This window comes from Bos taurus, chromosome 29 (genome assembly GCF_002263795.3).
Source record: "Bos taurus isolate L1 Dominette 01449 registration number 42190680 breed Hereford chromosome 29, ARS-UCD2.0, whole genome shotgun sequence".
Lineage (NCBI taxonomy): Eukaryota > Metazoa > Chordata > Mammalia > Artiodactyla > Bovidae > Bos > Bos taurus.
Window position 1 is genome coordinate 18,638,238 of NC_037356.1, and position 21,958 is coordinate 18,660,195.

At 39.4% G+C, this 21,958-nt stretch overlaps 1 protein-coding gene across 6 annotated transcripts in view; it reads left to right on the forward strand.

Annotated features, from left to right (window-relative positions):
* PAK1 (p21 (RAC1) activated kinase 1) overlaps positions 1–21,958 on the forward strand; it is a 161,239-nt gene that overhangs the window by 116,664 nt on the left and 22,617 nt on the right. For all 6 annotated transcript variants that reach the window (XM_010820835.3, XM_015461133.3, XM_010820837.3 and 3 more), the window contains 3 exon segments: positions 3,175–3,349; positions 5,664–5,727; positions 17,232–17,280. In XM_010820835.3, the coding sequence (XP_010819137.1) occupies positions 3,175–3,349; positions 5,664–5,727; positions 17,232–17,280 (288 nt within the window).

The following is a 21,958-nucleotide window of genomic DNA, read 5'->3' on the forward strand; positions in this document are numbered from 1 at the left end:
TTGGAGGTGGTGAAATAACCAAATTACCTTGATTGAAAGGTACTTTCTGTATGATTAAAGACAGAAAGTGGTGTAATTATTTATCGTTGATTTGCAGATAGTCCCAAAGTGTCCTAAATAGTTGGTCTTCGTACCAACTTAGCCCTACTTTCTTTACAGACAGGAAGATATACAGAATTAATGTTACTTAGTGTAGAAGTAACATAAATTGTTCCAGTCTCCTAGGAAGCAACAAATTAGCCTGCTATAGATCGTTTCTTCTCTGTTAAATGTCCAGTGTTCAGGCTCTTAAGACATTATTGATGATACTGAAAGACTCAAGAGAATTTGTAAAAACATTAGTGCCATTAATATCCTGGACATCAGGAGTGCATTTTGATGCTGGATATTGGCAGTGATTTTTATTTAACTTCCTTTGAGGTTCTTGCATTTCATAATAGCCATGGTCCCTTTGCCCTCACTTTGCATAATCTGCGTTTTACATGATTTAGCATCACTGAGCACTGATCTATCATTAGATGATACTACTAGTGTTTCTTTGTTTGGACTTTTTATTATGACAAGAGAATGATTTAGGGCTTAAACTCTGTGGTAATTCAAAGAAGATTGTCTCTGAACTAGAGAATTCGTGGAAGTATTCAAGCAGATGTTGGTTGACTGAGTATGGGAGATGCTGTGGAGGCAATTCAAGGGGATTAGATGACCTTTTAGAATTATAATTTATAAGCAGAATCTGTGGAATCACTGCTTCTATAGGTTACAAAGTCACTTTAAGGATAATGAGCTTCAGAATCAGAGAGTTGTCCAGAGATGTCACATTGGAAAGGTTTTTTCGATTTGCAAGCATGTTCATTTAAAAAAATTTTCCCATTAAACCATGAATTCCTTACAAGTAGAGGAAATATATATGTGTGTCTGTGTATATATATGTAGAGGATATATATGTGTGTGTTTGCAGTGATTAACATAGTTCTTAAAGGGTTTTAGAAAGGCAGTATTGAATGACTGATAAATTTGATCTTCATAGCATTCCTCTCTAAAAAGATACTGTTAATTCCTAATTTATAAAAGAAGAAGAAGTTGAGATTTGGAGAGGTAAATTGATCTATCCAAAGAGTCTAAGCAAAATAGCCAGAACTGAAAGCAGGTAATTTACCCCAGGTCCAGGTTATATTCCAGCATAGCATAGTGGCCTTTTTTATATGAGCAGACCTGTGCTGGGAGCCAGAAAAAGAGAATGTTAGAGAAGGAAAAGGCAGGGTTCTTCCCCTCAAGGAGCCATGTCAGAACCAAAGGAGGAGGACAAGGCATGAATTTCATGTTTAGGTGCCAGGGATATAGTTTGTCTACATGTGCAAGAGTAGAAAATTAAGAAATCACTATGCTGGAGTAGTCAGTAAAGAAACAATAGTGTCTGATCTCAATGTTTCAACTTATTGCTATTTCCACTAGCAATAAGTTAGTGGAAAGTTCTCTTCCATTTCTGCCTATTATAACCATGTCCATCCTTCAAGATCTGGCTGAAGAACCCCATTTATTTGTTTGGTGATTCATGAAACTTTTACCTGAATGCTTACTTTTTGTTAGACGACTGGTTAGATATAGAAGTTCAGTGATGAACAACTCAGATTCTCTGTCTTCATAGAGCTTTTGTGTGTGTGTGTGTTTGTCACTCAGTCGTGTCTGACTCTTTGCGACCCCATGGATTGTAGCCCACCAGGCTTCTCTGTCCATGGAATTCTCCAAGCAAGAATACTGGAGTGGATTGCCATTCTCTTCTCCAGAGGAACTTCCCAACCCAGGAATCGAACCCTGCTCTCCTGCATGGCAGGCAGATTCTTTACCGTTTGAGCTATAGGGAAGTCTTTAGACTAACCCAAGTATTGTTGTGACGTTTTTATGAAAAAAGTGATAAATGCCTTGAAGCATCTCCTGTGGATGGGCGGTAGAACATGTGATCACTTCTTCTGAACCTCAGTAGTATATAGATTGTTCTTTTTTTCTATTTGTCCTTTCTGCCTAGTTAGGACTTTCTCCAAGACTTCCTTCACAGAAATAGTGGATGGGGCATTTTGTACAGCAAGGCAAAGAACAGATTCTCAGTAAATGCTTATTAAGTATTATTATTATTGAATAGGCAGTATAATAATATTAGCTGAAATTTGAAAGCTTAATGTCTCCTGAGTGTGATGCTACTTATTTCACACATTAATTAGTTTATTTATGGTTTATTAGCAACTCTGTGGAGAAGGCAACGGCACCCTACTCCAGTACTCTTGCCTGGAAAATCCCATGGACAGATGAGCCTGGTGGGCTGCAGTCCATGGGGTCGCAAAGAGTCGGACACAACTGAGCAACTTCACTTTCACTTTTCACTTTCATGCATTGGAGAAGGAAATGGCAACCCACTCCAGTGTTCTTGCCTGGAGAATCCCACGGACAGGGGAGCCTGGTGGGCTGCCGTCTATGTGGTTGCACAGAGTTGGATACGACTGAAGCGACTTAGCAGTAGCAGCAGCAGCAGCAACTCTATAAGATAAGTATCACTAACATCACTATTTTACAGACAAGGAAACTAAAGCATAGAAAAGTTAAGTAGTCTGCCCAAAGTCATACAATTGGTAAGAATAAGATTTGGAATTTAAGTCTGGCAGGTTCCAGAGTCTGTAATCTAAATAACTCTATCCCATGGCCTCTTAAAGAAGAACAATTGCAGTTTTTTCTCTGTGAGCGTTCAGGATTTAAAAAGGGAGTAACTCAAATGAAGGTAATGTTCAGTGTTGTATTAGCAGTGAAAAGTACTGTAGGAATACAGGATATTCATTTCAGCTTGGGAAAGAACAGAATTTTATAGAAGGGGATTCCCATCTAATGATAGGATGTCCTTTAAACCCTTTATAGTGAGAGTTGTGTAGCTTATATTGATTATTTTAAGTGCTCAGACTCTCACTAACCCTTGTAAAAAGTGAGAGAAAGGAAGATCATTCCATTCTCACAGCCTGGGCGTAGAGGAAGAGTATCATAGGATTCTTCATTAGCAACTCAATGGAGAAGGCAATGGCACCTCAAAGGTATAGAAGAGATGAGTTTACTGAGATTTGTTCTTCTTTGGATGTTCTAACACATAAATCTAAGAGAGGCTGGCCTCACCAAATGTTTGCACCAACAATGCAGGTATACACACGGTCTGTGATTGAACCACTTCCTATTACTCCAACTCGGGATGTGGCTACATCTCCCATTTCACCTACTGAGAATAATACCACTCCACCTGATGCTCTGACTCGGAATACTGAGAAGCAGAAGAAGAAGCCTAAGATGTCTGATGAGGAGATCTTGGAGAAATTACGTAAGCACTTTGTAGGTTTTTAAATTTCCCTCTGGTATGTGACTGGTTGAGCACAAGAGAATTCTATTGCTATAAAGATCTAGGTTCTGTGCTAGGTGTATGTCAGTGGCGGCTGTGCTTTATATCTTGCCAGACTGTGCCTCTTCTCACCCGTCCCTACACCCACCTCCTCTGTCTCACCAGCCCTGATTAGATGCTATGTTAGGATGGGAATATGATGAGAGAGTATGTGAATAGCCCACTTCAAAGGCTGGGAATCACTTACCACAGGCATGGCTTATGGAGATGACAAATAGCTTTTACTTACAATATAATCTGAAAGGTTGTGTTGAGAAAGACTGAGGTCTTGTGTAAACCTGGTGAGGAAGAGTGCTATGTTGGTTATTGATGTTTCTGTTGGCAGAAGACAGATCTGCCATTTGGTTGTAGAAAAAGAAGGAAGGGAAACTAACATTTTGTGAGCCTGTAATATGTACCAAATGAACATTTATTCCTCATTTTAGCCCTGTGAAGACAGACATTATAATCCTTATTTTTTGCAGTTAAGTTATTTGAGGCTAGGAATGCTAAATGCTCTGCAAAAATTCATGCAGCCAAAAAGTGACAGATCTGGGATTAGCATGCAGCTTGTGCTCCTGTAATCAGAGCATGCTATTTCTTGCAGTCAGGTGGGAACTCCCATTTTGCTTTTTAGTGATGAGAATTATTAGGGCAGCTTGTTTCTCTTTTTCAGTAATCTGCAGGAGAATTCATATGAGAAGAAAGGAATGGGTTGGCCTGTAGGCTTGAAAAAGCCATCTGAGAAGGCTTTTGATTTATTCTTTGAACTTATGTACTTCTAAAGAGGATTTGATGTGACTGATCTGGTGAAGTCTGCCCACTGGCATTGCTTTCTAAAGCTGAGGTTTCTGGTTCCTTAGCTTAGTGGCTTTTGATTTCATCCTGATAATTCTTATTTGACTTTTTAAAAAAAATTTCACTCTTTCCAAAGTTGCCCTTGCCCAGTGTTAGTTGCTCAGTCATGTCCAACTTTTTGCAATCCCATGGACTGTAGCCCAGCAGGCTCTTCTGTCCATGAAATTCTCCAGGGAAGAGTATGGAGTGAGTAGCCATTCCCTTCTCCATGGGATCTTCCTGCCCCCAGGATGGGACCTGAGTCTTCTGCATTGCAGGTAGATTTCTTTACTGTCTGAGCCATGAGGGAAGCCTCGCCCTTACCCAGAGTCCTTCTATGAAGTGATGAAATAAGAAAAGCCACTTACCTTGGCATCTATTTACTCCTGTATGTATTCTTTTTCTCTGAATCAGATTTTTTTTTAGAAACAGTAATACTTAGAACATAGGATTATGCAAAAACAGATTGGCCTGAGAGTTAAGGACCCTTGGGTTGAAGCCCTAGCACAGTCATTAACTTGGGTCTTGGGCAATTTTCTACTGTTCCCTGGTCCTCCTTTTTCTCATCTTTTAAATAGGAATGTTAGTCCCTGTCTCATTTGTAAATCAAATGAGATAATGTGTTTGAAAAGTATCAAATCCTAGTAATTGATATTATTGGAAAGTGCTTTGGAGTGGAAGACCAAACCTGAACTCCTAATCTTAACTCTGATACCACTTTGCTGTGTGACCTTGAGGGGAAGTATCTTCCCTTTGGTGGGGCTCAGTTTTACCATCTTCAGAAGACTTTTTTTTTTTTTTGAAGCTGTGAACTTTCTCATACCTCTGTGTTTTTGCACTTAAAATACTTTTTTTGTAACCCATTCTTGACTTTCTCTCCCTGGAAAATTCCTCCTAACCCTGTAAAAATTAGTTCAGGTTCATTTCCCTTCTGAGGCCTTCCTGGTCTATATTTTTGCTTCTTTTTGTATCACAGCAATTACTATATGTTCATGGAACTTTATACATGGTGTCTGTTTCCTGTATGAGATTACAGCTTCTTGAGAGCAGAGACTGTCTTAACTGGGTCTCATCTGTTGGGTCCATTAACTGGGTCTTCATTTGTTGCACTCAACCTAGGGCTTAGTGCATAATAAGTGAGCATATTAAAATTAGAAAATGTTCATTGAATTGATGAATTTAAAAATGAATGAATAACTTTTAGGAGATTAGAAATGGATTAGGGTACTATTAATAAAAGTGGTAAGGAGGTGAAACTTTTGGTTGAAACTTAGGAGGGAAAGCTAAGCACCTTAGTGTGGTTTTAGGGTATTGCAGATAGTTCTTTAATCTTTGCTGGCTCAGAGTTGGGGGAACATGGGGCTTATTTTGTATTGTTGATCTGGGAAAAACTGATTTATGTTCTCTGTTTCTTTCAAAGGCAGCATAGTGAGTGTGGGTGATCCTAAGAAGAAATACACACGGTTTGAGAAGATTGGACAAGGGTTAGTAGGCGCCTTTTGTTTCCCTAGAAAAATGACTTAAAATCATATGTGCTGATATATATGATTTTGCTTTTGTTTTGCCTCTTATAAACCTTTTTCTTCATTCTCCACCTCACCCCTCACCCATCGGAGGGTGTTTTATTAGGCTGATCTCAGGCTTCCAGAATTATGTTTTAATATGTGAGATGTGCCATTAGCTGACATTGTTGCTAAAAATATCCCTGCACTGAGAGTGCAAAAACCATTTATTTTCTTAGCACAAAAACCTTCCCAAATTATAGCTCTGCTTTTCCATATTAACCTTGTTTACCTGGTGCTGAGACTTACTAGCACTAATATGAAATGAAAGACAGAACTCACAGACTCTTCTGCTAGTATATGGGACCTGTTTTTCTAGTGGATGACAGAAATCATATCTCTTACTCTCTGGTTTCTTTTCTGGATCTTATATTCTGACCTCAGTGTACGATTCAGCAAATCTTAGCTGAATCTCTGTTAGATACTGTGCCATGAGTACAGCTATGAATCGGACCATATCTGCTTTCAGAGAGACCCTCATATCTACAGAAGGAGATAGGCAGACAAACAAAAAATTATAATATACTGTGATAAGTCTTAAAAGTGTTTTTGAGCAAGAGAAGCCAGATATAAAAGAGCAAATACTGTGTGATTTTTTTATATGAAGTTAAAGAACAGGCAGAACTAATACATGCTAATGTAAATCAGAATAATGGTTGTGTCTGGGAGGATTAGGAAGTAGCATGAGGGAACTTTGAGGGGTTGATGGTGAACATGTAGGTGTGTACATATTGAAAAATCATCAAGTTGTACACTTAAGATTTGTGCAGATTAATTTAGGTAAGTTATGACTTTATATAAAAGAGAAAAAGAATGAAATTTCTATAGAGATACCCAATTAGCTAAAATTAAAAAGAAACTGAAAAAAGTATCTGGCTTGTAGAAAGCTCTCAGTGTTACATGAATGAAAGCATTGTTGTTAATGAAGTCATTGAAGTTTTCTGTTTTTTCTTTCTTTTTAAATTTTTGATGCGTCAGAGCATCAAAAATTGTGGCACCATAGTTGTGGCTCATGGGATCTTCCTTGCAGCATGTGGGATTTTTAGGTGCGGAATGGTGGCTTCTCTCTAGTTGTGTTGTGCAGTCTCCAGAGTGTGTGGGCTCTGTAGTTGTGGTGCATGGGCTTCGTAGTTTTCAGTACATGGGCTCTCTAGTTGAGGCATATGGGCTTAGTTACCCTGAGACATGTGGGATCTCAATTCCCCAGCCAGGGATCTAACCCGAATCCCCTGCATTGGAGGGTGGATTCTTAACCACTGGAATGCGAGGGAATTCCTCAGGTTTCTTTCTTATATATCTATAAACTTCTGAAATAAGATAAAGTAATGCATAGTATACTGATGTTGTATTTGTTCAGTGTTCTATAGCTTACAACTGTTATTTGCATCTATTGTTCAATTTAATCCTCAAAGTAGCCCTGGACTTGAGTGGATCTCCTTTTTCCCTGGTCCAGTGCTTCTACTATTAGACATGCGTTTGTGAGTCTGACCTAGTATAAGGTAGTTAACACATTGAGAAGACATTATTTTCCTTGCCTCTGAGTAATCTGGGATGGTATTTTCTTTAGCTAATTACATTGAGATACTAAGAATGTAGAAGAAAGGTACACAGACAAGTGTGGATAAGTCAGGTCCTATCTCTGAACATCAGTTTCTTCATTTAAGGGAGAGGGATTGTGGATTCAGGGTCTTTTACGTCCCAACCTGTTGATTATATATTTTATATATATGCATATGCAGATGTATATGGCCCCAAAACAGGCACTATCTGCAAAAGATTTGTCCTTGCTTATTTGACAGGTATGTTAGTGCTAAGAGAGGATTGCAAGACTTATTAAGCACCTATGCTGATGTTTCCACATTCCATTTCCCTGGTGCTCCAATTGTTAACACTTTGCCTTCCAAGGAGGGGTGCAGGTTCGATACTGCACCCCTGGTTGCAGTTGGGGAGCTAAGATCTCACATTCCTCAGGGCCAAAAAAACAAAACAAAACAGAAACAATATTGTAACAAATTCAATAAAGACTTTAAAGATAGCCCACCTAAAAAAATCTTAGAAGAAACAAGATGGCAGAGTAGGTGAACGTAGAGTACATCTCTCTCCATGGATATGTCAGGAATACACCTTCAGACACAGAAGTGCATGCAGAATTCCAGCTGAGAGTGGACAGAAGTGTCTGACCAGTGGAAGGAATATATAGAACCTTGCAAAACTCTGGAGGATGAAGCAACTAGGGGGAGAAACAGGAGTGTTAGTAGGACTGGATCCTCAGCCAGTGGGGAACTGAAGCAAGAGTCCAATCCCCACATCAGGGCAATTGTCTGAGCCAGAAGAGAAACATTTGAGGCTGAGAGTGAAACAGCTGATCTGTGGCAGCCTAAATGAAAGAGAATCAGACAGTCCTTGCTACAGCTATACATACCCTGGACAGGGATGCAGGTCCTCTGGAAGGCGTAGTGGCTGGGAGTTGGAGTTTAGGGATTGTGGAGCAATCCCAGGGCTGCTGTTGACTACAGAGAGACAAATGGAGGGGATGTGAGGGAGGAGATAGTGGTGGGAAATGCTGGTGGAGGAAAGCCAGGCAGCCGTGGAAGCAAGATGATAGTGCTGAGTCACACACAGAGGGGTGGAGCCATCACCATAACTTCTCTCTCTACACATGCCAACATGAGCTGCTGGACAATAGAAAGCCTGGCCCATCAAATGCCTGACACACTGAGCTACAGAGTAGGACCCCACCCAGGGTGCCCTTTTAAGTGCCTGACGTGCTGGTCTACAGAATAGGACCCCAGCCAAGGGGGCCCCTCTATGTGCCTGATGTGCTGAACAACAGGGTAGGACCCAGGCAAGGGAACCTTCTAAGTGCCTGAATGGGAGGAGCTACAGAGAAAGACTGGCCAAACAGGCCTTCTGATAGCCAGCTATAAGAGGCTCGAAAAAAGACTCTGATAGGGCCATAACTCCTGCTGCAGAGGCAGTCCATGTCCCTGCACACTTGGCACCGCCAGGGTCCCCTCAAGCCAAGCAACTGCGTTACCTTCATGCTCAACTCTCAATGGGGCAGAGCTGCCACAGGCAAAAAATGTCTTGTATCTATGCTCGAAGCATCACTTCAGTAGTGTTTGACTCTTTGTGACTCTGTAATCTGTGGCCTGCCAGGCTTCTCCGTTAGGGAGGGGGGGTTCTACAGGCAAGAATATTGGAGCATATTGACCAATACTGGTTGCCATACCCTTCGAGAGCACTTTATTTCCTGCTGCCCTAATCTCCAACTCCCCTGAGTACTTGGTGCTGCCAGAACCCCTGCAACCCAAGTAGCTCACCACCTCCACACCTGGCCCTCACAGGGGCAAACCGAAGTCCTCCAGAGCAGCCTCAGGAGCAAACCCAGTGGATGACCCACATGCAGAGGTGGAAATAAAACCACAGTTGAAACCCAGGGGCAATGTGGCTAAGGAAGAAGACCCCAAACCTTCCCACCAGCTGTTCAAGCTGCAGATTAAATCCACATGGTCAACTAGTCAGACTTTTATATATTCTGTGGAATATGTAAAAGGACATTGAGAGCTCCTGCAAAAGAAAATGCACTGGTTCTGATAGCTGTGGACATTAGAGGCAAGAACACACAGGAGTAGGACCAGATTAGAATCTGAGCTGCCCCCACAGCAGGTACAGAGATCAGTACAGTGTTGGATCCTAGAGAATCCACAGCAGGTACAGAGATCAGTACAGTGTTGGAATCCTAGAGAATCCACAGCAGGTACAGAGATCAGTACAGTGTTGGAATCCTAGAGAGGTGAGGTGGACTGTGACTCCCCGTGAGAGAAAGGACTCTTGACAGCAATGATTCAAGAAAAACATTTATTATTATCTTTTGACTTGTTCTGTAGATTCTTTTGGATTTTTTTTCTTTTTTCCCCCTCTGTTGTTGTCAATTTTATTGGCACTATGAAATCTAATTAAGCTTTTGAGCTTCTTTTTTTTTCTTCCCCCTCAGTGACTTTTTTTATTGTTGTTATAAACCTCTGTCTCTACATTGGGCTTTTGCAGTTCTGTGGCGTTTTCCATTTTTTTCTTTTCTCTTTATTTAATTTTAATTTTTTAAAAATATTATTTTTTCTACATTTATTCCTTTGTTTGCTTTTCCTACTGTTCTTTTCCCCTTGCAGTTAATCTTTAATGTATATAAATCTTCTTTATCAACCTCTATTTAACTTTGTGTATCGATTCTTTCCTTTCTTTCCTTTCCTCTCAATATATTTGTTAGTTTTATTTTCATTGCTTTATTCCCCAATTGGCATCTTGCTTTAGTTTTGTTTTCCAGTTTGTGCTTTAGTTAGTTTTGTTCTGGTAGATGTAATTTTGGGTTTCCTTTGTTTGCTGGGTTAATTTATTGTACTTTATTTTTGTTGGACTGTTTTGATTTTGCTTATGAGTGTATATGTATATGTGTATATTGTCACTTTTTTTTTATCCTTAAATTTTTATTGGAATATAGGTGGTTTACAATGTTGTAATTACAGTGTTCTGCTGTACAGCACAGTGAATCAGTTATACATATATTCACTTTTTAAATTTTTATTTATTTTTTATTTTATTTTATTTATTTATTTTTTATTCTTTTTTTTAAATTGAAGGATAATTGCTTTGCAGAATTTTGTGGTTTTCTGTCATACATCACCAAGAATCAGCCATAGGTATATCCATGTCCCCTCCCTCCCAGACCTACTCCCATGTCCCTCCCCACCCCACCCTTCAGCCTGTCGCAGAACTCCTGTTTGAGTTTTCTGAGTCATACAGCAAATTCCCATTGGCTATCTGTTTTACACATGGTATTGTAAATTTCTATGTTACTCTCTCCATACATCTCCCCTTCTCCCTCCTCTCCTCCCACCTTGTCCATAGGTCTGTTCTCTATATCTGTGTCTCCATTGCCACCCTGAAAATCATTCATCAGTGTCATCTCTTCGGATTCCATATATATATGTCAGTATACGATATTTATATTCTCTTTCTGACTTACTTCACTATATAATGGGCTGTAGTTTCATCCACCTCAGAACAGATTCAAATGTGTCCCTTTTTATGGCTGAGTAATATTCCATTGTATATATATATCACAACTTCTTTGTCCATTCATCTGTTGATGGACATCTAAGTTGCTTCCATGTTCTAGCTATTGTAAATAGAGCTGCAGTGAACAATGGGGTACATGTATCTTTTTCAGTTTTGATTTCCTCAGGGTATATGCCTAGGAGTGGGATTGCTGGGTCATACAGTGGTTTTATTCCTGGCTTTTTAAGGAGTCTCCATACCATATTCCATAGTGGCTGTATCAGTTTACATTCCCACCAGCAATGCAAGAGTGTTCCCTTTTCTCCATACCCTCTCCAGCATTTATTGTTTGTAGACTTTTTGATGATGGTCATTCTGACAGTCACACTTTTTATTGCTGTTATAAACCTCTGCTTCTACATTGGACTTTTGCAGTTCTGTGGAAGTTTCCTTTTTTTTTTTCCTTCTGATTTTTTTTTCTTCTTTTCTCTTTTTTATAATTTTAATTTTTAAAAATCTATTATATTTTTTTTATATTTATTCCTTTGTTTGCCTTTCCTACTGTTCTTTTTCCCTTGCAGTTAATCTTTAATGTATATAAATCTTCTTCATCTATCTCTATTTAACTTTGCATATCTATTATTTCTTTTTTTCTTTCCTTTCCCCTCAACATATTTGTTATTTTTGTTTTCATTGCTTTATTCCCCACTTGGCACCTTGCTTTAGTTTTGTTTTCCAGTTTGCACTTTAGTTAATTTTGTTCTTAACTGGTAAATATAATTTTTGATTTCCTTTGTTTGCTGGGTCAATCTACTGGACTTTATTTTTGTTGGACTGTTTTGACTTTGCTCCTGGGTATATATGTATATGTGTATATTCCATTTATTTTAACTATTATTTGCCTGATTTTGTAACTGCCATTTGTCTGGGGTTTATCTTTGATTTCTCATTTTTGGATATTTGTCTTAATCTCACTTAATGCCATAACAGACTACTTGTAGAATCTTCGTTCCTGACCAGAGATCAAGCCCTGAGCCTTTGAAGTAGGAGCACTGACTCCAAGACCCTAGACTACCAGAGAACTAACCCTAGGGAGTATCAAATAGTGAGAACTCACACAAAGGAAACCACTTGAGTACAAGACCTGGCATCACCCAACCACCAGTAGCACCCTGTGCAGGATGCCTCATCTAAACAACAAACAAAACAAAAATACAAACCCAGTCATCAGTAGACAGAATTACCACCTCAGCCTTGCTGATCAGAGGAAAAACAAACAAACAAAAAACTCAGCACAAATCTCACCCTATACAAAGCTTACACAAACCACTGGACCAACCTTAGGAGGGCAGAAACCAAAAGGAAGAAAGAATTCAGCCTTGAAGCCTGGGAAAAGGAGACCTCAAACACAATAAGTTAAGAAAAAAATAATGAGAAGGCAGATAAATACTACACAAATGAAGGAACAAACTAGAAACACAGAAGTCCAAGTAAATGAAGAGGAAATAGTCAAACTACCTGAAAAAGAATTCAGAATAATGATAGTAAAGATGATCAGAAACCTTGAAAACAAAATGGAGAAAATGCAAGAATCAATTGCCAAAGATCTAGAAGAATTAAAGAAAAAATATACAGAGACAAACAAAACAATTACTGAAATTAAAAATACTCTAGACTGAATCACTAGCAGAATATCTGAAGCAGAACGAATCAGTAAACTGGAAGATAACATGCTGGAAATAACTTCTGAAGAGCAGAATAAAGTAAAAAGAATGAAAAGAACTGAGGATAGTCTCAGGGATGTCTGGGACCATATCAAATCCACCAACATTCAAATTACAGGGGTCCCAAATGAAGAAGAGAAAAAGAAAGGGTATGAGAAAATTTTTGAAGAGATTATAGTTGAAAATTTCTCCAACGTGGAAGAGGAAGTCATAGTCAACCATAGTCAGTCAGTCCAAGAAGTACAGAGTCCCATACAGGATAAACTTAAGGAGAAACACACCAAGACACACACTAATCAAACTGCTGCTGCTGCTAAGTTGCTTTAGTCGTGTCCGACTCTGTGCGACCCCATAGATAGCAGCCCACCAGGCTCCCCTATCCCTGGGCTTCTCCAGGCAAGAACACTGGAGTGGGTTGCCATTTCCTTCTCCAATGCATGAAAGTGAAAAGTGAAAGTGAAGTCACTCAGCCATGTCCGACTTTTAGCGACTCCATGGACTGCAGCCTACCAGGCTCCTCCGTCCATGAGATTTTCCAGGCAAGAGTATTGGAGTGAGGTGCCATTGCCTTCTCCAACTAATCAAACTAACAAAGACTAAACATAAAGAAAGAATATTAAAAGCAGCAAGGAGAAGCATCAAGTAACATACAAGGGAAACCCCATATTCTTAACAGCTGATCTTTCAGCAGAAACTCTGCAGACCAGAAGGGAATGCTGCTGCTGCTAAGTCGCTTCAGTTGTGTCCAACTCTGTGCAACCCCATAGACGGCAGCCCACCAGGCTCCCCTGTCCTGGGATTCTCCAGGCAAGAATACTGGAGTGGGTTGCCATTTCCTTCTCCAATGCATGAAAGTGAAAAGTGAAAGTGAATTTGCTCAGTTGTGTCGGACTCTTAGTGACCGCATAGACTGTAGCCTATCAGTCTCCTCCGTCCACGGGATTCTCCAGGCAAGAGTGCTGGAGTGGGTTTCCATTTCCTTCTCCAGAAGGGAATGGCAGAATATATTTAAAGTACTGAAAGGGAAAAATCTACAACCAAGATTGTTGTACCCAGCAAGGATCTCATTCAAAATTGATGGAGAAATAAAAAGCTTTTCAGACAAGCAGAAGTTAAGAGGATTCAGTACACCAAACCAGCTTTACAACAAATGTTAAAGGGACTTATATAGTCAAGAAATACAAGCAAAGAAAAAAGAGCTATAAAATTAACCCCATTCTATTAAGAAAATGGCAATAGGAACATATATATCAATAATTACTTTAAATGTAAATGGATTAAATGCTCCAACCAAAAGACGCAGACTGGCAGAATGGATACGAAAATAAGACCCATATTTGTGCTGTCTACAAGAAACACACTTCAGAACTAAAGACACATATATACTGAGAGTGAAAGGGTGAAAAAATATATTCCATGCAAATGGGAAACAAAAGAAAGCTGGAGTAGCAATCCTCATATCAGACAAAATAGACCATAAAATAAAGAATATTACAAGAGATAGGGAAGGACACTACATAATGATCAAGGAATCAACCAAGAGGAAAACATAACAATTGTAAATATCTACGCACCCAACATAGCAGCACCTCAATACATAAGACAAACACTAAAAGACATAAAAGGAAAAATTGACAGTAACACAATAATAGTAGGAGACTTTAACATCCCACTCACACCAATGGACATATCATCAAAACAGAAAATTAATAAGGAAACACAAATCTTAAATGATACATTAGATGAGATGGATCTCATTGATATTTTTAGGACACTCTATCCAAATGCAGAAGAATACACCTCCTTAAGTGCACATGGAACATTCTCTAGGATAGGACTGTACACAGAAAATTATAAAACACTATGAAAGAAATAAAAGATGACATAAACAGATGGAGAGATATTCCATTCCTGGGTAGGAAGAATCAATATTGTGAAAATGACTGTACTACCAAACACAATCTACAAATTCAGTGCGATCCCTATCAAATTACCAATGGCATTTTTCACAGAACTAGAACAAAAATTTTCACAATTTATATGGAAACATGAAAGACCCTAAAAGCAGTCTTGAGAAAGAAAATTGGAGCTGGAGGAATCAACCTTCCTGACTTCAGATTATACTACAAAGCTACAGTCATCAAGACAGTATGGTACTGGTATAAAAACATAAATATAGACCAATGGAACAAGATAGAAAGCCCAGAAATAAACCCATGCACCAGTGGGTACCTTATTTTTGACAAAGAAGGTAAGAATATGCAATGGGGCAAAGACAGCCTCTTCAGTAAATGGTGTTGGGAAAACTGGACAGCTACATGTAAAAGAATGAAGTTAGAGCACTTCTTAACACTGTACAAAAAGATAAACTCAAAATGGATTAAAGACCTAAATGTAAGACCAGAAACTATAAAACTCTTAGAGGAAAACATGGGCAGAGCACTCAGTACATAAATCTAAGCAAGATCCTCTATGACCCACCTCCTAGAGTAATGGAAATAAAAACAAAAGTAAACAAGTGGGACCTGATTAAACTTAAAAGCTTCTGCACAGCAAAGGAAACTATAAGCAAGGTGAAAAGACAGCCTTCAGAATGGGAGAAAATAATAGCAAATGAAACAAGTGACAAAGGATTAATTTCCAAAATATATAAGCAGCTCATACAACTCAATGCCAGAAAAGCAAACAACCTAATCAAAAAGTGGGAAAAAGACCTAAACAGACATTTCTCCAAAGAAGACACACAGATGGCTAACAACACATAAAATGATGTTCAACATTGCTCATTATTAGAGAAATGGAAATCAAAACCACAATGAGATATCACCTCATACTGGTCAGAATGGCCATCACCAAAAAGTCTACAAACAATAAATGCTGGAGAGAGTATAGAGAAAAGGTAATGCTCTTGCTCTGTTGGTGGGATTGTAAATTGATACAGCTACTGTGGAAGATTGTATGGAGATTCCTTAAAAAACTAGGAATAAAACCACCACATGACCCAGCAATCACACTCTTAGGCATGTACCCTGAGGAAAGTGAAGTAGAAAAAGACACATGTATCCCATTGTTTATTACAGCACTATTTACAATCGCTAGAACATGATAGCAACCTAGATTTCCATCCATAGATGAATGGATAAAGAAGTTGTGGTACATATACACAATGGAATACTACTCAGCCATAAAAAGGAACACATTTGAGTCAGTTCTGATGAGGTGGATGAACCTATAACCTATTATACAGAGTGAAGTGAGTCAGAAAGAGAAAGACAAATATCGTATTCTAACACATATATATTAAATCTAGGAGAATGGTAATGAATAATTTATTTAAAGGGCAGCAGTGGAGAAACAGACATAGAGAATAGACTTATGGACATGGGGAGAGGGGAGGAGAGGGTGAGATGTATGGAAAGAGTAACATGGAAACTTGTTACCATATATAAAATAGATAGCCAGCAGGAATTTGCTGTATGGCTCAGGAAACTCAAACAGGGGCTCTGTATCAAGCTAGAGGGGTGGGATGGGGAGGGAGTTGGGAGGGAGATTCAAAAGGCAGGAGATAAATGTATACCTATGGCTGATTCATGTTGAGGTTTGACAGAAAACAACAAAATTCTGTAAAGCAATTAACCTTCAATAAAAAAAAATATTAAAAAAACTATACATATCACATATATATGATAAATTGGTACTACTATAATTTTTGCTTAATTTTTTTTTCCCTTTAAGAGTGAAGAATTTTGTTTGTTTGACTTGGAATTCATGTGTCTAAGTATATGTCTATTGGAAACAATTAAGTACTACCCAGTAGGCCTGAGTAGCTTTCCTCTGTAATCATGGAGAAGCAGTCTGAAAATGTCCAGTCCTGTGAGGCCTGGGCATTTTGCCCTTTAAGAATGGTACATCAGGTGGGATAAGGGGACAGGAATGGGGACAGGAATATGGACATCAATTTTATAACAGAAGATGGCTAGGGGTAGGATGATTAGTAATGAGGAAGTAACTGCTAATGTAGAGAATCCAGTCCTTATTTGATTGTCCATATCTTTGATCTCAACTTCCTGACATGTAGCTACAATAAAATCCTAACCAAAGAGTTGTAGTTTGGAAGCTGATGACCATAATTTCTGGCTTCCAGGCAAACTTAAAAGTGACTTTTCTCTCTGAATTGACATGACTTCTCTGGAAAGCGTAATCACAGGGCTTGCCAAGAATACATAGGATTTTAATTTTCTTCCAATCACATCATGTAAATCTGACACATTGTCATGTAAGGTTACAAATATTGTTGCATACCACTCACAGATATACAGAGTTCATGGTTATAGGCATAAAGTGAGATTTTTAGTCATTTATAATGGACATGTTCATTTTCGTAGCATTATTCCAGTATTTCTCTGCTTTCTTCCTCTGTCCCTACTTTCTTTCCTCACTTCCTGATGGCCACTCGAGCCTATATTCTCTTTGCTGCTACATACTGCCTTTCATGAGAGTCAAAGAGACAACGGGGAGGGGAGGATCATTTTTTGCTACTATTTTTATTAACACTTGCATTGCCAGATTGTGTGTGGAGAGCTTCATATGACAAATGTCACCTCATCTAACACCTTTTTTTTTTTTTTCTTTCCCATACCTGTTCAGTGCTTCGGGCACTGTGTACACTGCAATGGATGTAGCCACAGGACAGGAGGTAAGTATCCACCACCAACTATTACTCCTTCAGTTTTACTATTTCTTACTCTTTTTTGTTAAGTTTTAGCCCTTCTTAGCTCAACAGGCACTCTTCTAGTTTCTTACTATTGTAGACTAGAAGTCTTTCAACATGGTGAAATTACAGATTTTGGAAAGTTACTGTGGCTGCAATGTGGAGAAGAGATTGGAAGAGATAAGAGTGGAGCAGGTGACTCAGCAGGTTATTGGGTAATTCCATGTGAGACATGATGTCTGGACTAAGGTGGTAGCACATTATAAATGGGGAAAAGTGATGTATTTGAGAGGTACTTAAGTAGATTTGAGGGACTTCCCTGGTGGCTCAGATGGTAAAGTGTCTGCCTACAATGTGAGAGACCCGGGTTCGATCCCTGGGTTGGGAAGATCCTGTGGAGAAGGAAATGGCAGCCCGCTCCAGTACTCTTGCCTGGAAAATCCCAAGGATGGAGGAACCTGGTAGTCTACAATCCATGGTGTCTCAAAGAGTTGGACACGACTGAGCGACTAAACTTTCACTTTAAGTAGATTTGACAGAATTTGGTGAGGATGACTCACAAGTGAGTGATGTGTGTGTGTGTGTTCTAGTTGTGTCTGCTCTTTGTGGCCCCATGGAATATAGCCCACCAGGTTACTCTGTCCATGGAATTTTTCAGTCAAGGATACTGGAGTGGGTTGGCATTTCCTTCTCCATGGTGTCTTCCCCACCGAGGACCAAACCTGCATGTCTTGTGTTTCCTATGTTGGCAGGTGGATTCTTTGCCACTAGCACCACCTGGGAAGCCCAAGTGAGTGATCAGAGGAAGTATAGATTTGAAGAAGTTAGATACTGCCTGAGAGGCCATGTGAAACTGCCTGGTGGACAGTTATTTTTACAAATTTGGTGCCTAGGAGAGACATCTGATACAGAAGAGATTTAGAACCTTGTCTCTTGTCTCGAATCTAGTGGGTCTCCCATTGTCCCTAGGATTCTGGTAGACATTGAAGTTCTCATTTGGAGGCATCTCTTTGTCTCTCATGTTTCATAAGCTGGGAAATCTGTAATCTTATTGCTAAGGCCTGATGACCCAAGATCTTATCTTCAGCAGAAGGAAGCCAGGAAGGGAATCTAGAATGCTTAATGCTTAAAGTTTCTTTGCATTGTACGCTTTGGTTGCAGAGCAGGAATGTTGGCAGGTGGGCTGTGGATGGGAGTTACCTGGGAAAGGTCTTAGTTCAAAGACTAATGGGGCTCAGAACTTGAGAGGCACCTCTTGTTCCAATGAAAATAGAGTTGGGTTCCTCTGAGGGAGGCTACTAGGACCTGCTTATATATGTTTGGTGGTTGAAACCCCATGATGTATTGGAGAAGTCACATAACTCACTGTGCTCTTGTCAGGCTTTTACAAGTGTCTGAGGCAAATATTGAGGCTCCACTGAGGGTAAGTCAGCTTCAAAAAAAATTATGTTGAGAGATTTATTAATTGTTCTTTGATGTGAGAACCAGATAACTAGATGTTTACCTTTAGTGGATAGTGAAAGTCTCTCAGTTGTGTCCAACACTTTGTGACCCCCCTGGAGTATAAAGTCCATGGAATTCTCCAGGCCAGAATACTGGAGTGCGTAGCCTTTCCCTTCTCCAGGGGATCTTCCCAATCCAGGGAAAGAACCCAGGTCTCCCGCATTGCAGGCGGCTTCTTTACCAGCTGAGCCACAAGGGAAGCCCAGATGTTTACCTTTACTTACTTATAAAAGCTTGGAAAAGTCTTTTGACCTCTGGAGCTTGAATTTTATTTCTTTATAAAATATGCATGATAACATATACCTCACAAGACTGTTAAATAAGTTGAGTGAAGCAATGCATGTGAAAAATACATCATAAACTAAGAATTACGTATATATTAACTTTTATCTGCACATATTTATTTCACACAGTGTTTACTGATCATTTGCTTTATACTACACTTATGCTAAGAACTATGAAAGACTCAGACATTAAAAAACATATATATATAAGTGTAAGAAATCATACTTTCTGTTCTGTACATATAAAACTTACAGTGCTGACAGAAACCTGTGTTGAAATAATAGTAAGTAAGGAAGGAAGGATGGTATCATTTTGCTGATTTTAAATATGCTATATTGGAGGCAGAGATAGAAAAGAGGAGGTTATACCAATACTAAAAAGAACCCCACACAGTAGGCAGTTTATTTCCTTTTTACTGATCAGGAATTTGAGGCTTGGAGTTAAAGTAACTTTTGCGGGGTTGTGCTGCCAGCAGTTAGCAAGGACTGGGTTAGAATCTTTTGATTATAAAATCTTAACTTATGTTTTCCTGACTGCTAGGCTGCAGCAAGTTTTGGCAGCATGGCCCCTTGTCATATTTCTGACTTCTGGAGCCTCACAGCCCTTGATGGGAAGCAGGCTGGTGCTGGCTCGTTTCTGGAAGGTCTGGAGCTGCATGTGTGAGAAGCTGCTCACAGGAAACAAGCTTGATGTCATGTGCTTGCTTTGTGGTTACAAAACTATGAATGGAAGCAAGTCCATTAGGGTGGCTAATGCAGTGTAGCCAGGAAGGCCTCATTTTCTCCCCCAGGGAGTATAAATCTTTAGTGGAGCTGGCGGGATGCTTTGTCTTTGTGAGTGCCTGCATATTGGGAGTTACCCGATGGGAAAGGAGAGCTATTTCCTGTCACAAATAGGAAGATTAGCATGTTAGTGCTGGAAGTCTTCTAGTTATAGATCCGACAATTAATTTTCAAGCCTATTTTTAGAGGGAATGTGTGTAATAGAGAAAATAGACTGGAAGACGCTTTGAAAACTGGGAAACTTTACTGGGAAACTTCCTTGTAAGTCTTAGTCTTTATTTTCTTATCTGAAAATGCAGAGGATGATTTTCACTTGACAGGGTTGTTTTACAGAGACAATGTCAGTCGAGCACCTAACACTGTGTGGCGGGAGAGTGGTTGGTTTTTGCTGTCATTCCTGCTGATTATATTGTCATTCTTGCTGCTCTGTGCCAAGTACTCATCAAATGCAGTTATGACAGTGATTAGCATTTTCACTGTTGTATTACTGTATTATTTAAATTTCTTATGTATGAGTAACATGTTGGCCACTATTTCTTTTAGTTCCCAAAAGAATCCTATGAGAAGGGAAATCAGGGTGGAAATTATTATCTTTAGTATTGATAAAGAGATGGAGGCTCAGGGAGCTTGTGATTGGTCAAGGCTGGTAAGTGACAGAATCAGCCCCAGAGCTTAGGCCCTCAGAGTTCAAGTCTAGCTCTTTTCCTGTTATGGGAGTGCTGTCTGCTGGCTTGAGTTAAGAGGGATCTGATCAGGTGAAGGGTGTTTAGCCTAGCCCATGTTTAGTCAGTAGCTGTTGGAAAGGACTGTCCCCTCCTCTGTCATCCATGGCCTGCCTCTCTTCTCCCTTGCTGCTGCCAGCAGTGACCTCTGGGAAGTTCACAAGCTCTGTCCCATCCTCCAGGATGGCCTTAGGAACTGCACAGGGTCTAGATCTTAATATGTGTTATAAGGGCTTACAGTCTTAATGTGATGGGCCTTTAGATCAATGTTTTCCTCTTCACATGTTAGAAAAAGCTAATCATCAGGTGTTAAGAAAAGTGTAGCCAGACCAGAAGCCTTCCCTGATAGGAGACCCTACTCCAAAACAATTTTTTCTCACTTAGGGTAGGGAGTGGAGGTGGTCAGAATGTTTCAAAAAAATAGTTTCTGTTCTTACTGATAAATGACTTTTGGCAGAAGACTATCCATACTTGATTTGAAGAAATAATAGAGTGTGGAATTTTCCCATAAAAGTTGAATTATTCATCCTCTGCTTTTCTGGATGATTCTGGAACGACTAGTTGTAGTTGTTCTGTTAGATGTTCACGTTCTTCGATGTTATTTCTAGGAAATAAACCCTTAAATAATTTAAAGTCTAGTCCTGTGGGATGAAGTAGCCTATTGCTGATGCTCTTTATGGTTTAAAAACAAAGTATTTATCAGCCCACTGAATTCTATCTTTTCCTCTTCATTGCCAAAAAGATTTGCTGAACACACACTGTATTAGGCACTATGCTTGGCACCAGGGATTCTGAGCTTTCAAACGAGCTCTCAAGTGTCTCGAGATACACACCCTAACTAATCATCATACAATTCAGTATGTGGTGAGTTCCATAAGAGATGTGTAAATATGGTCTTATAGGGCTTTAAAGAAGGCAAAAAACCTCTCTGGTTTGGAGAATGAAATGTCTTTTGGTCTGATACAAAGTATAAGAAGGTTTTGAACATGTGAAAACAGTGTAAGATGTTCCAAATGGAGAGAGGCTCAGATATGAGCATACATCTTTCATTGTAGCATATGAAAGAATACAGTAAGAAGTAAGATAGAGGTCAGATTGGAAGGACTTTGAAGGTTGGGCCAAGGAACATCTCTAGGAACAGGAACCTTTTTAATTTTGAATCTGAGAGAGTGTTATCAAATGTGTACAGTGGGGAAGATTAATCTGGCTCTGTGTGCAGAATAAATGGGCATTGCTTTTGAGATTCTAATCCTGACTCTGCTACTGAATTGTTGTGCTTACAAGTCACATATCCTCTCTGAATTACAATTTCCTCATCTGTCAGACATAGTCGGTAGTAATATTTAAGTCATAACGTATCTCAAAGGATTA